Source organism: Maniola jurtina, chromosome 3 (genome assembly GCF_905333055.1).
Source record: "Maniola jurtina chromosome 3, ilManJurt1.1, whole genome shotgun sequence".
Taxonomy (NCBI): domain Eukaryota; kingdom Metazoa; phylum Arthropoda; class Insecta; order Lepidoptera; family Nymphalidae; genus Maniola; species Maniola jurtina.
Genome location: NC_060031.1, coordinates 10,268,955 through 10,283,102, shown reverse-complemented (window position 1 = coordinate 10,283,102; position 14,148 = coordinate 10,268,955). Strand labels below are relative to the sequence as shown.

Sequence of the window (14,148 nt, the reverse complement as noted above, 5' to 3'; positions counted from 1 at the left end):
TAAGGAGTTAGTTACCTAGGTACTAGATTTACTATAGTCCTTCTTGCTCAAGAAGGAATATAGGTAATCTCAACTTATACGACTAGCTATGAGTACTTGTAATGGCGGCAAAAATTCTTATGTTTTATAACAATTTATTTACTATAGATTTATTAGACCCTATTCTTCACAACGAAAGGTTTTATTTGTTACATTTTTAGGTAGGTAGGTGCCGGTTAGAAGTTAGACTGCAACTTTATCAGAAGATAAATACTCGTATATCGACAAATTATTTATATGATATCAGGTACAATAAGATGAAATAAAAAACCACTTTATTTTTTATTTTATTGAAGACAAGTACAATTAACTTATAGAAAGAAATTCCTGAAGATATTTACATGGAAATTTAACATTAAGATTCAAGTAATACTTTTTAAAATTTGTTTTAGTGCATAGATAACGAAATAATAGGAACAATAAGTACATAATTATATAAAAGTCTATTTTGATTCAACAAACAGAGATTCAGGAGAGCTTTCCACTGAAGGCAAGGCGTGATGGAATACGATACCAGCGATAATTATAATATCATGTTGACCAATACATTATATTTACACAGTCTAAAGTAAGAACATTAGTATAATATACAATATGAGATTTAAGAGCGATATTAGCTAACCATTCTATCGATAAAACGCACAAGCGATCTGAAAAAAAATATTCTTCTTATCGCGTCGAGCCTACAGTGGAAACCTACCATAAAACATAATATTCAAACTTTCTTTATGAATTGAAACGTAACAAAAGAGGAAATACATTTTCATCATGTATCTAAATAATATGTAACTATAAAAATTATTGCCCTAATTAGATAAAACTACTTATGAATGTGCACAACATTTAACAGTGATTAAAATTATCTATAACTAATTAGATCTAAACCAATAAAGACTTAGTTTAAAAGATACAACTAAATAAACTAGAGTTCTAACTATAAAGTAACTTAATTGTAAATATTTAAAAATTGATATGCTTGATATTCTTGTTTTGAGGCAATTCGCTGAAGTTGAGCTTCGTTACTTTAGTGGCAATCGTACTAAATGTTTATCTACTGTGAAACTACTTATTTTTACCGTATAAAATTAAAAAAACTTCAGTATCTAACTATTTAATAATAATATTTTGTAAAAAAAAACTTTTAAAGGTATCTATTATGTTTCGGTCGTATGGTTTGTTTTAAAAATTTGATGAAGGTTTTTATTTTGAAGGTATTGTTAGGCATAAGGCCTAGATTAAATAGCGAACTTTATGCTAATTGGGTGGCTAGGAGAAAAAAATACTATTAAAATAGTGGTAATTTTTTGTGTTTCGTCTATTTTAGTAATTGTACTGTAAAGGTTTTAAAGAATTTCAAGCTCTTTTTAAAAAGAAGAACCCATGCGGCGAATAAACAATTTAGAATATTCTTAAGCTCATAATAGTTGTATAAACTCGTTTCGAAAACACATAAAAATGTTTAGTAAAAATTTAACTGATGTATGGTGCTATATTTTTTCAATAAAAATATTTCCATTAAAAGCTATTTAAAGAAGAAAATAGTGTATGAAAAATGACAATACTTTACTTTACATGTTGGTGTTAAGCAACCTATACCTACTTATGCCTACACGGAGACCTAAGCAAATATTGACCTAAAGTCTCCGACCCCAAGACGGTTCTAGAGCTAATAAGGTTCTTGGGTTCTACTGACTTAAAATTAGGATTTCTTTGACTGCTTGTTGTACAGTTCAGAAAATTAAGAGTAGTAAAGTAGAGCGTTCTCCATACAACCGGAGTTTGATTCCTATTTGAATATTAACCAACCAAGTACATTTTATGGACTCATTCTACATTATTATCTGTGTCAATAGTTTATTAAATTTCCGTAACAATAATGTGTAGTCTCAAAGATACACAAATTCAAAGAGGGCCCACGTTATTATGGGGGTTTTGGCTTGGGATGAACATACACTAAGAGCAAAATCGGTATATAGAATTAGTAGCTTTTACCAGTATAAACTAGTAATCCAACCATAGAAACCATGCTAAGAAAGCCAGTAGGATCTTCTAGCCCGTGTAACTTTTAAACTAGGCTTACCTAATATATTATAGCTGGCTTTTGCAAGTTTTATTACTGTTGGACACTAGCTTTCTGTCAAGATAGAATTGAGTCAAGCAAATCATACCTACTCCAACTATTTATTTATTACTGTAGAAAAAATAGTAATAGTAAATATCCCGTGTTCAATAGAAAATTCATCGACTTTTATCGGACCAAATCGATTGCTCGTCTGAGATAACAATGAATCAATTGGATGAACGTTTTCCTAAATTGCATCAACTTCAGCAATATGCCATCAAAATATAGGGCATTTGCTTGAGGTTACTACTATGATATCTTAGGTTTAACTATCATGTAATCACATTTGTATCGTATATTATGCGTGCTCTTACAGTACGTTCACAAAATTCGGAATTACAAAACATATAAATATTCGTTGATCGTGAAAACTGGATTTAGGAAGCAAAATTCCTACTGAAAATTTTACCCGCTAAAGCGTTTAGTGAGTGCCTTCTGTTCATGAGTTAAAGCCGAAACACACATGTGATTTTTGTTACAGGAAGTAGTACCTACCTACCTCAAAACTAGTAATTTTATATTTTTCGTAATTTCAGTTACGTTTATAAACGTGCAATGATGTACGGGTGAATCGGGAAGTCAGAACCAAGCAAAAAATGCAAAAGCTTGAAAATTATTGTAAAATAGTTTTCAAATGACTAATTAGTTCCAAAAGTCGCTAAACTATATCGCTGATATATTATCCAAAAATTTTGCGAGTTTATTTTTGCGTACCTGTGCTTATTAAGTCGCATCACATTATTTTGACCTCTACTGACATCATCCGAAATTCGGCTGAATATGCAGCACTGAAAAATACGCTTCTGGTGACTTTTGTTTTACTGGCGGCTCTTGTACCTACTGGACGCCTTAAGGTTCATCGTTTTCAAAAAGGAGGTTCTCAAATCGACTGTATGTTTTTTATATTTTTTTTTATATTATCATGACACAAATTACACATGTGTACTTTGACTTTAATCCATCGATATTTTGGTTAGGTTGTGACTCTTTTGTGCCATCTCGCGTCTTACCTATGGACATTTTATGCTAAATAGGTATCACTTAGACTTATTCAACTAACTCTTCAGTCTTGGACGTTACACTTAAATAGAAATACTTCTTAAACCCGCGTCGAATGTTTATTTTTTTAAATGTCTAATAAAATCAGCGTGTTATTCAAAATTTCAAAACATGCTACAGCGTGAAACTCACACACATCAAAGAATTTTCGAATAGGATAGAGGGAAATAGTATAGACATATACATAGACACACAGATTTTGTTTTGTATTAATTCTAACTGCTCATTTCTAAAGGAGACAATTCAACAACATTATGACTAGATACTTAAAAATTACACTCTCGAATCTGGACAATATGAAAAATCTCTCCTAAGATTTGAAAAAATCACGTTCACTAACAACATAAAACACATTAAGACACCTTGCACGACCAAAAATTACAACATCTAAAAAGAGAAAGCGAATAATAATTAATAACACACATCTCATTCACAGCTATAATTATTATTTAAAGGATTCCTTACAAATTATGTCTTAAGATTAATAAAATTAATGGATACTAAAAAACAAAGAAATATTAAAATTCATATCTGTATATCTAATTAACTTTGTATAAGGATAGCACACAATACTTAGTTATATATAAAAAATATATTGCTCAGGGTTTCAGTGGGTCGGATTATCAAATCAGTACACGATAGACGCCTGTAATTTAATTCTATTTAGTCTGTATAATACCTACTAGAAAAAAACTATCAGATTAAAATAAAATTCATTTTGTCAATTTTAATTTACATTTTGTTCCCTTTCTTACGCACTGCCCGTAATTTTTAACTGAATTAATAAATAAACTAACATTTAATATGAAAAAATTAATTGCTAACGCTTTTATTCTCTCCATCAAATTATTAAAATTCATTTGTCTAGAATAACAATAATAATCACTCGTCTTTATGTTAATAAATATAATTAATCAATAAATCTCCTAAATATCTTAATCTAGGATACACTAAAATGTATACATAAATATTTTTAAAAAATCTTACTCCTATTGATAAGGTTTAATTTGATATGTATCGTTTACTTTGATATGTATTTGATCACAAGATTTCTTCATTTGTAGATTAGCTTTTCGATTGATCTGTTCACTAATCGGCATGTTTAAAATCTAAGCTTAGTCCTCAGGCCAGCCGAGGTCTTCTCCGATTAAATCGTAAAACCGCTGGTTGTGTTGTACAAAAAACTTTCGTAATTTTGTGACAACGGCAGGGTCTACGCGAGGGTGCTTGCGTCCTTTTGTTTCCCGCAAGCACTTGTCCGTGGTGTCGTTACGCAGGCAGTAGAATCCTTTAGTTTCGTTGAAGTAGAAGTTTTTTCTTCCTGTCGTTAAAAATGCCAGTGTAAAAAAGTGGAATAAGACTCTGAAATTGCTTGACGCCAGCCAACTAATTGTAACGGGAATGATGTCAAGCAGTCTTAGTGGGGTAATTCGTTGTTCGCTAAATGTACCTACTAAAGTAAAAATGTTTTTATACTATCCCTCAAAATATTACAATTGTGAAAGTATATCAGTCTATATTATGTTTATTATCTTTCCGAGACTCCCCAGCTAAACCGATCTTGATGAAATTTAGAACAGAGATAGCTTATGTCCTGAAGATAGAAATGAGATAGTTTTATTCCGAAAAACTAATGAGTTTCCACGAGATTTTCAAAAAACCTAACCTTCTACGTGGATGAAGTCGCATGCGTCAACTAATTTAAGAATAAATAAATGAATATTATTAATATGATAAACTTACATATTTTTTGCAAAAGAAAAAGAAGGCAAATTAAGAAAAGTTTGAAAGCACTTATTAAAACGTGAAAGTGCTAGGAAGTTGAGAATTTTATCATGTTGCTAATCCCTGACCCAGGATAACGTTAGAATAGGTATTGAAATGTATGTGAACCAACTGGTAATAAATAAAATAAGTAAAAATACCAATGTTTTAAAGCCACCTTTTTGAACCCCATAGTTTTACATGTAGATACCTATTTGCGGATAAATAAATAATAATCTTCATTAAAGAGTACTCACCAATTTTATGTTCAAGTCCTAGAAATTTCTCGATTCGCCGCAGCTGAGGAACCGGGTCCTCTATTAACTGATCTCCGTTGACCACCAAGATCTGTTCCCGAGGAAACACTTCCAGCCACCGATGAAAATAGGCGTGATACAGAGATATTGCTATCGGCCTGCAAGTAAAATAATTATTTGAAAAGTGCTCCGTGACACTGGTCATCCATACATCTAGTATCAAAATATTAACGTTCTTACCCTACCGCTGAACTTAATAATCATTCCAAACTGTAATCTTTCGATAGTCACCTTATTTGTCTTTTTTGACAATTGGTCGCTAAGTAACTTATCGAAATATTATGGATAGATTGATTATTATTATTGAGCTCAGCTGCTATCCGGCCATCTGAAAGACTTGGGGTACCCGAAATAATTATTCTTTGCACAGACAGTCAGGAAAGTTAATCCAGCATGATTGTTCTGGATTTCGGGTAGTTTGAAATACGTATCCATACTTGACCTTACTCTAGGCCCGAATTATTGTTATGCACCTGAAAGTGTAATCCCACCATATTTTTTATCGATCTGTTTTAGCTTTAGCCCGCGATTTCATGCAATGTATACCTACATATTATGAAATTTATAGCCTATGTTACTTCTGCACAAAGTAGCTTTCCAATGGAGAGAAAGATTAATAAAAATTGGTTCAATATAGATACAAAGCTTATCGATTACAAACAAACAATAGTCTTTTTTGATTATAATATTGAAATTATAGATTACCTGTACGCGATGTTGATAGAGCCATCTGGCGCCAACGCGAGATGCTCAAATGGTTTCGCTGCATCGGGCAGTGGATGGCCCACTAGTGATACTGCAGGAGCTGACGGCGTGGCTCGACTACGCAGCTGAGTGTAGTCAGATATTGCACGAGTCACTGGCTCTCTTACTATAAGGAGAAGTCTGACTGAGGAGTTCATTGCGCGCACTCTTTCAGGCACCTGAAAATTTTTTTTTGCTTTATTAATTCTATAAAAAAATGTCAATTATCGTGGGACACCCGAAAGAGGCGAAATTTCTTACGCATCCTTACATTTACGTGAACGTTTCTGACATAAACCACGTACAAGATTTTTAGCGTCACACAATTGTGACGCTAAAAATCTTGTACTCAGTCTCGCTAAATCGCATGGGCAACAACACGCGCTGTCCAGCAAATAAGTTTCATCGTCGCAATTAATTATAAGTCAATTATATTTTACAAGTTTCCCATTCCAAAAGTACATGAAGAAGCTACGCTTTCAAAAATGGTTTTAGATTACATTGCATTATTTAATTTTTTTTTTGGTAAGTCAGAGACCTAGCAGGAATTATTTTGTTAGTAGTGCATGCACCGTTTACACACGAGTCCGGTCAAAATTAAACGGCCAAGCGATACTCTATCATAGAGTAAACAAGACCGAATCCTGTAAAGTTTAATTTTAAAATTTCAGTCGCTTTACTAGAATTTCTAAAGAGCTTTGTATCCCATTTATAAGAGCTCGGAGTAATTTAACAAAGGCTTTTACCAAATGAGGAAAATGAAGAGTTTTGAAAACAGTGAATTCATAGATTTATTTTATTTTATTTGAAGAATCAATTCAAAAGAGCTTGTAAGCGCTTATTTGCATAAGTATATTTTGAATGAGCTGAAATGTATTGCTTAGTAATATTGAGGTAAGCTGATTCCTAGTTCTAATGGTACCTACCTAAAACTGAAAATAAATAGGAGCATTCTTTATCCATATCTTTTTTTTTTAAACCATTTTAGATATGAAACCAAATCATTTTGATTGATATTTTTAAAATTACTTTTTAAATAAAAGAAATCGAATGAAACATTTTAATTTCTAGATTATAATATTTAGATATTACTCTTTTACTTTTACTAAGTACTTAGGATAGGGAAATAATTTCAAAGTAGTTCTGCGTTTAATTTTTCGTTGAACATTTCGCTAATTGAGTCCGTGAAACACTGTCATGTTCTTATTATTTAAATATTCTTGGGAATTACACAAGCTAATCTATTTTCGCGGCACTGATGAATTATTCATAATAACGGGCTGCAAGAATAAAACGAAATACATAATATTTAACTCTCCTAATTTACTACAAATTAGTATCTACTATTATATATTCTGTGCTATTACATACTCACATGTTATATCGAAGAAAATATGCGTAAGGTATTTGTTTTGTTGGTTTACTATACTGACTAAAAAGTCTAAAATGGTATGTTATTTTTATTTGTGGTTGGATTAATAAAAGAACTTACGTTGATAATAGAAAACTTTTTTTTCTGTCATATACATTCACAGATACGTAATATGACACAGTTTGTTTGTTAGTAAGACTAATAAGTTCTAAAACCTTAGCCAACGTGTCGAGAAACCACAATCAACCCAATAGGTACTTATGTATGATAATTCAATTAACAAAATAAACGGCTCTGTTTGATACTTACTTCGGGGGTAACGAAGTAGCTCGGACTTTTTTCTATTGTTATTTGCCCTTTAAAAGAAAGCGGCATTTTACTTCGATACCACTCCAAACCGAGGGCATAGTTTTCGTCTCGATCAAAAAAGTGAACCTCTCCTGACGCCTTCTGGACCATCGGGTGAAGGTAGAGCATCTCCAAAAGAGCGCGCGTTCCACATTTACGTACTCCTACTATTAAGGCCTGCACAAAAATAAAAAAAGTTCTTCATTAAGTGTTAATATATTTACACTAGAAATACCCGATCACATTGTAAATGGACTCAAAGTGTTCCTATGAATTAAAAATATTTCGTTAGACCTATCTCCGTGGTCCTAACTTCCAACACTCTAATTGTGGTGTCGACGTCCAAGTACCACTTACTCTAGCTTATATTGGCGGCAATTGCCACATGTCAGTGCAGAAATATATGTGTCAAGAAGTTTATACCTGGGGGAGTCGGCGGGCAGGCCTCGGAGCTCGAGGCGTTTTCAACCTTTTTCTTAAAGCCATTGGGTGGCTTATTGAACGACCGCTTTCTTGGCTCTGTAATATCTTGCGGCCTTCGCTGGCAGCTGACGCCATGCTCGCCGCCTGTGGAAATACACCACTTGATCTCGCTGCCTTCAAAATGTTGTAAAATACATTTCGTTTAGGAATAAAACACTTTGAAGCACCCATTTAGTGCGACTTGAAAATATGAAAATGTATTTTTTACAATGTAAAATAAAGTGAGAGGTCAAACTCAAACTAACTAACGCTTTTGGAACCTTGAGCTCTTGGCCGCATTGTGCCTATATACATAATAATTATGAACCTACTACCTACCTACCATAAGAAAGCTCTGAGTCAATCATCGGGCGATGAAGAGAGATATGCTTCAAGTTTCTCTACTCTATCTTAATCAGAAAATATGAGGAGAGCCTAGGAGAACCGAGTAACCAACATAGCTCAATTGGTTGCAAAATATAAATACCACTTTATTCCTTAAATAAATGTTATTTGACGATTAAAAAATCGGTCCTAAAAAGGGTAAAAAGTAGGTTCTCGCTGAAATGCGCAAGAGGCGTAATATACGCGGCCCATACGACCTTTTTACCGCGAACTGATCTCCAGAAGGTCTAAAGCACCAGAAAAATCACGTTGCTTACATGTTTCTACTATTGGTTTATCTTTTAAAATTTAAACAAACTAAGGACAAGTGTAAATTAAAAATTTATAACACCCCCGACAAGTGAAGGTTACAGTAACTAGAAAACAGCTGATACTATCAAACCGTCAAACGGCTGAACCGATTTCTTGGATTATAGCTAAGAAGTAAGAACACTCTCGAAACCGCCACCTTTCAAACAAAAAAAAACCAAATTAAAATCGGTTCATTAGTTTAGGAGCTACGATGCCACAGACAGATACACACGTCAAACTTATAACACCCTTTTTTTTGGGTCGAGGGTTAAAAAACGAACTATAGAACGAACAACGAACCTACGCTGTGTATGACTTTGAAAAATATTTTCCAATTTTCCGGGACGCTCAGATGCCTCAGCTTCCGTTGAAAAGGTCTACCTACTTGTTTATTATAAACCCGTCGGAATATCCGTGCCCTGGTGGCAACTGGCAATGAGGAAATTTTGTTCCGCCACGCTGACTTCGAGTAAATTAAAATTTCTTGCTGTTATTGTTATTTTAGTAGTGTTTAATGCTATTTCCTAATTGGAAACAACTAGGAATTAAATACACTAATCCCCGTTTGACCGTTTTGACCGTCAAACCGTGAGGAATTACGTATCAGAGAGAGCGCTATTCCAATTTCCAAGGAACTTTTTTCCATAGAAAAAATATACTAATAATTTGTAATACAAAAAAAAACGGTCAAGTGCGAGTCGGACTCTCACTTCAAGGGTTCCGTACCATCATACATTAAATAATACTTTATCATATTTTTTTTTAATTTTCATAGTAACTATTTTAAATTTTTATTATCTGTTGTTATAGCGGCAATAAAATACACATTTTTGTTAAATTTCAAATCTCTATCTTATTACAGTTCATGAGATACAGCCTGCTGTTAGACAGATGGACGAACGGATGGATGAACAGCGGAGGCCTTATATTGAGGATTATATAGGGTCCTATTAGCATCCTTCGGAACCCTAATAACCGACGAAGGCTTGATATTTAATTGTTGATTACAGTAATTAAAATTAGTGTTACCAATTTAAGCCTCCAGGCCTCCACATCAGTTTTACATGCACTGTAGTGTACTGTGTAGTGGTAACTATACAATATTCAGTGAGTCCGATCACCACAATGGCGTATTCTCTTTGTAGAGGTACATGTGATTTCCATATAATTAAACTGAACATTCCTGCAGCCTGCTCAATGTTTAGATTAATTGGCCCGTGTGTGAAATAGCTACATGTACTTATTAAGTAGATAACTGTTGGAAAATCTGTTGTAGAGGTGACCAATTCGTGAGTGAATGATAAAAAAATGAGCTCAATGCTTCTAGCTCAGCTTCAGTGTTGTCACTTGACCTTTTAAAAAAAAATCATGGATCTTCAATCTAAATTCGTCAAGAAATCTTACCATCACATACTACACATACAGTTCCATAAGTTCTTAAGTATGGGTTGCCTGGAAGAGATTACTATAGTGATAAAGTCGCCCTTTGTATGTAAATCTATCCTGTATTCTATTCTTTGTCGTAGTCTTAAGCAATAAAGTGGTTTAAATAAATAAATAAAATACTTATTCAAACAAATTATAAATTAAGTATTTCATTTCATTTCACTTCAATAAAAAAACGAAAGGATACTTATCTACATCATATTTTCGATATAAAAAATTCCGAAAACTGCTCAAAATAGATATCAAAATTTTATAATCGGAAACGAAGTTTTCTGGCATTTTTTTAGTATGTTGATTTCCAAAGATTGGTGGGTTCTCATGAAATTGTTTTTTGTTTATTAACATAGTTTATTTTTAACCCCCGACCCAAAAAGAGGGGTGTTATAAGTTTGACGTGTGTATCTGTGTATCTGTGTGTCTGTGTATCTGTGTATCTGTGTATCTGTGTATCTGTGTATCTGTGTATCTGTGTATCTGTGTATCTGTGTATCTGTCTGTGGCATCGTAGCGCCTAAACGAATGAACCGATTTTAATTTACTTTTTTTTGTTTGAAATGTGGCTTGATCGAGAGTGTTCTTAGCTATAATCCAAAAAAATTGGTTCAGCCGTTTAAAAGTTATCAGCTATTTTCTAGTTTTCTTGTAGAAAAGAAGGTAAGATAACCCTTAGGTTCATAATATTCAAGTGTCAATTGACAAATGTCAAGCTGTCAAGATGGACGTTGCCTAGATATACATAATTATTTATTTGAAAATGATTTGTCGGGGGTGTTGAAATTTTTTAATTTACACTTGTTAAAACGATATGGGTAATTTGATTTTTTGCTCTCGTCACATGATGACGTCTGACGTCTGAGCAAGAGATGACAAAAAGCAAGTTTGCTTTTTGTCATCTCTTGCTCAGAAAACCACAGTGAATAAAATGATCTATCTTCCTCACATACCTACTTCGTAAAAAAACATTTTCGTGATGGCCCGTGCATGTGGATGAAAATTCATTTCTAAAGTACGGTTAACAAAAGGGGCGTACCGACCAGGCCTAGCTGGGCTAACATACTCTATAGACTTACCATAATTAATGTTTCCACTCGCTCTTTAGATACCATCATGTGACTTACAATGAACCTTGCAGCAGGTAGGTATATAATATACAGCGAGCCATATTAACCTTTAAACCAGCCATTTACGAACTATATTGGCGTGTCGTAAATCAAGACATGGAGTACCTCTCCTTTGCTTTATGACACCCGGTAGCGTTACCTCGTTGTAATGGGCGTTTTACGACATGTACCTACGGCTGTACGTACGCGATAACATCGATGAAGCAGAGTAGCTAAATATATACATCAGTACTAACTACGATATCAATGGGATGGGTTTATAAATTGACTTTAAATACTAGATTGCGGAAATTTCGTTTTTAGGGTTCTGTACCTCAAAAGGAAAAACGGAACCCTTATAGGATCACTTCGTTGTCTGTCTGTCTGTCTGTTTGTTTTGATATTAAAGCTCTTGCCCGTCTCACCTAGTGAGAGGCATAGGAATGAAACGTACGTCTTCGTCATCTATATATTTATTGGCAAAACACTACACTAAATAAGTAGATCCTTATTACTCTGGTCAAACTCAAACACTATATGTAGGTAGGTACATATATCGAAGAATAAAAAGACTGAATTCTGTAACTAAGTTTGATGTTAAAATTTTAGTCGCTTTACTGGAATTTCTAAAGAGCTTTGTATGTTTAGATCTCTTGGTGAAAACTTGAATAACAACTGTTCAGCACTTTATAGTGTTGATAAAAAAGAGTTATCCTAAATTTTAAAGTAGGTAACTATGATCCTTGAATAAAAAGGGGCATGGTCGGTGGGCATTTTCCAATTAAAAATTAAATTACCACTATGGACACAGGATTTTTTTTTCTTACCATCTTTATCGCACTCATCACGTGTGGTCTTTATAATCATAATACATATATGGAGTTAGCACAATATGTCTTCATATTCCTTTCTATCATCCGTCAACCTAGTATCCACCACACGTCATATTCTCTTTAACGCAATCCAGCCATCTTTTTTATTTTATTTGCCTCTCCTCTCCTTTCCTCTCACATGTATAATATGAACACAAGGAAAAATAACAAAAAAAATCAAAGTAAATTATAAAGCTTGTACTGAAATGGGTCACCACCTCAGTTTTATGTTTCAGTATGTTTTTATGTAAATAATACTGCAACGCTGCTATTCAAGTAAGTTAAATCAATGTGAGAGGCGGAATACAGGCTACTTGCGTACTTGAATAAAAGCATAATAAAATAATTATATTTCATATCAGCAATAGTAAAATTACATTCATTATTTGCAGTTTTCATTTACTAATACAATAACTCATTGTTTTGAAATCCTCTCAATCAGCTAATTAAAAATATGATAATGAACTACTATATAATATCGATGAGGTTAGTTAGTAGCTACTTATTTTTATATGCTGGGTCCCCAATAGGCAGCCTCGGAAAGCAACATATAATATAAGAAATTGACAAGGACGTGCCTCGAACAAGAGAAACGCGTATCTGCACGTCTCCCTCAAACGAAAGAAAGATAGAAAGAAAAAAAAAGTGTTTATTTGGTGGTTTATTGGGTGGTGGTGGGTGGTGGTTTATTTGGATATAAAAAAAGTGTTTGGTAGAGAGTACAGATTGAAGAATAATTATAATAATTACTCGAAAAAAGATGCGTGATGTGGAACCAAAATGGACTCCACTCAGCATTTGCTGCGCCTGTGTCAGGAACGAAGGCACAGCGCTAAGCTTCCGTGGAGCCAGCAGTTTCGGACAGTATAAAAGGTAAGATAGAATATAAGTTAGTACAAAGAATGTGGTTAATAGATACCAACTATCTAAGTAGCTAACCCTGTACCAGTTTCATATAAAAAAAAACAAAATCGGTTAATTTTTTGTGAAAAGCTAGCAGACAGACAGTTTAGTATAATAATTTATTAATAAAGTACCTAGGTAAAAATAGAGTAAAATAAATAACAGAACCTGAACTCTGAAACAAGGCATCATGGTTACCACATAATATTATGTACCCATGATGCCTCGTTACAGAGTTCATGCAAAACGCGTTGCCGGATAATGCGACCATGTTAGTAAGGACCCTGTTATTATTTTTTTACTTCCTTGGTATTGGTAAGTACCTTGTCTACTAGCGAAAGACACAGTGATTGAAACTAAGTACCTATAGCTTGATGGTTCACCAGTTGTTACATCATACCTATTTCATTATGATCAATCTATCGTCGGCTCACCACTGAGCACTACTCTTCCCCCAGAATGAGAAGAGCATAACTATTAGTCCACCACGCTGGCCAAGTGCGGATTGGTAGACTTCACACGCCTTTGAGAACATCATGGAGAACTCTCAGGCATGCAGGTTTCCTCAAGATTTTATCCTTCACCGTTAAAGCAAGTGATACTTTATTGCTTAAAACGCACATACCTATCTTCGAAAGCCTGTTCGTTTACCAGTACTAGTTAAATCTTACCTACTTAATAAACATTTATTCCGGAAAGCTTATCCCTAACTACGATGGATTATAACAAGATTACACTGAATGATAAGTAGATACATTCAGTTAAATTGTATGGTAAATGATAAATCACGGTTGTCCGACTACAAAGGGGATGCACTAGTGGGAACCGATTCTCTGAATATTGAATAGTTCCGCCTTCCATACATCTGCATATGGAGATTAGCTCCTGAAATATCGCCCTTAGT

The 14,148-nt window shown here is 33.7% G+C and overlaps 1 protein-coding gene across 1 annotated transcript in view; it reads right to left on the bottom strand.

Annotated features, from left to right (window-relative positions):
* Window positions 1–313: 313 nt before the first annotated feature.
* LOC123879881 (heparan sulfate glucosamine 3-O-sulfotransferase 1) overlaps window positions 314–14,148 on the bottom strand; it is a 37,316-nt gene continuing 23,481 nt past the window's right edge. Inside the window, exons 5-9 of the mRNA XM_045927769.1 lie at window positions 8,189–8,332; window positions 7,727–7,942; window positions 6,007–6,224; window positions 5,242–5,399; window positions 314–4,541 (exon numbers count right to left, since the gene is read on the bottom strand). Coding sequence (XP_045783725.1) covers window positions 4,336–4,541; window positions 5,242–5,399; window positions 6,007–6,224; window positions 7,727–7,942; window positions 8,189–8,332 — 942 coding nt within the window. The 3' untranslated portion in view covers window positions 314–4,335. The remainder of the gene's footprint in view (window positions 4,542–5,241; window positions 5,400–6,006; window positions 6,225–7,726; window positions 7,943–8,188; window positions 8,333–14,148) is intronic.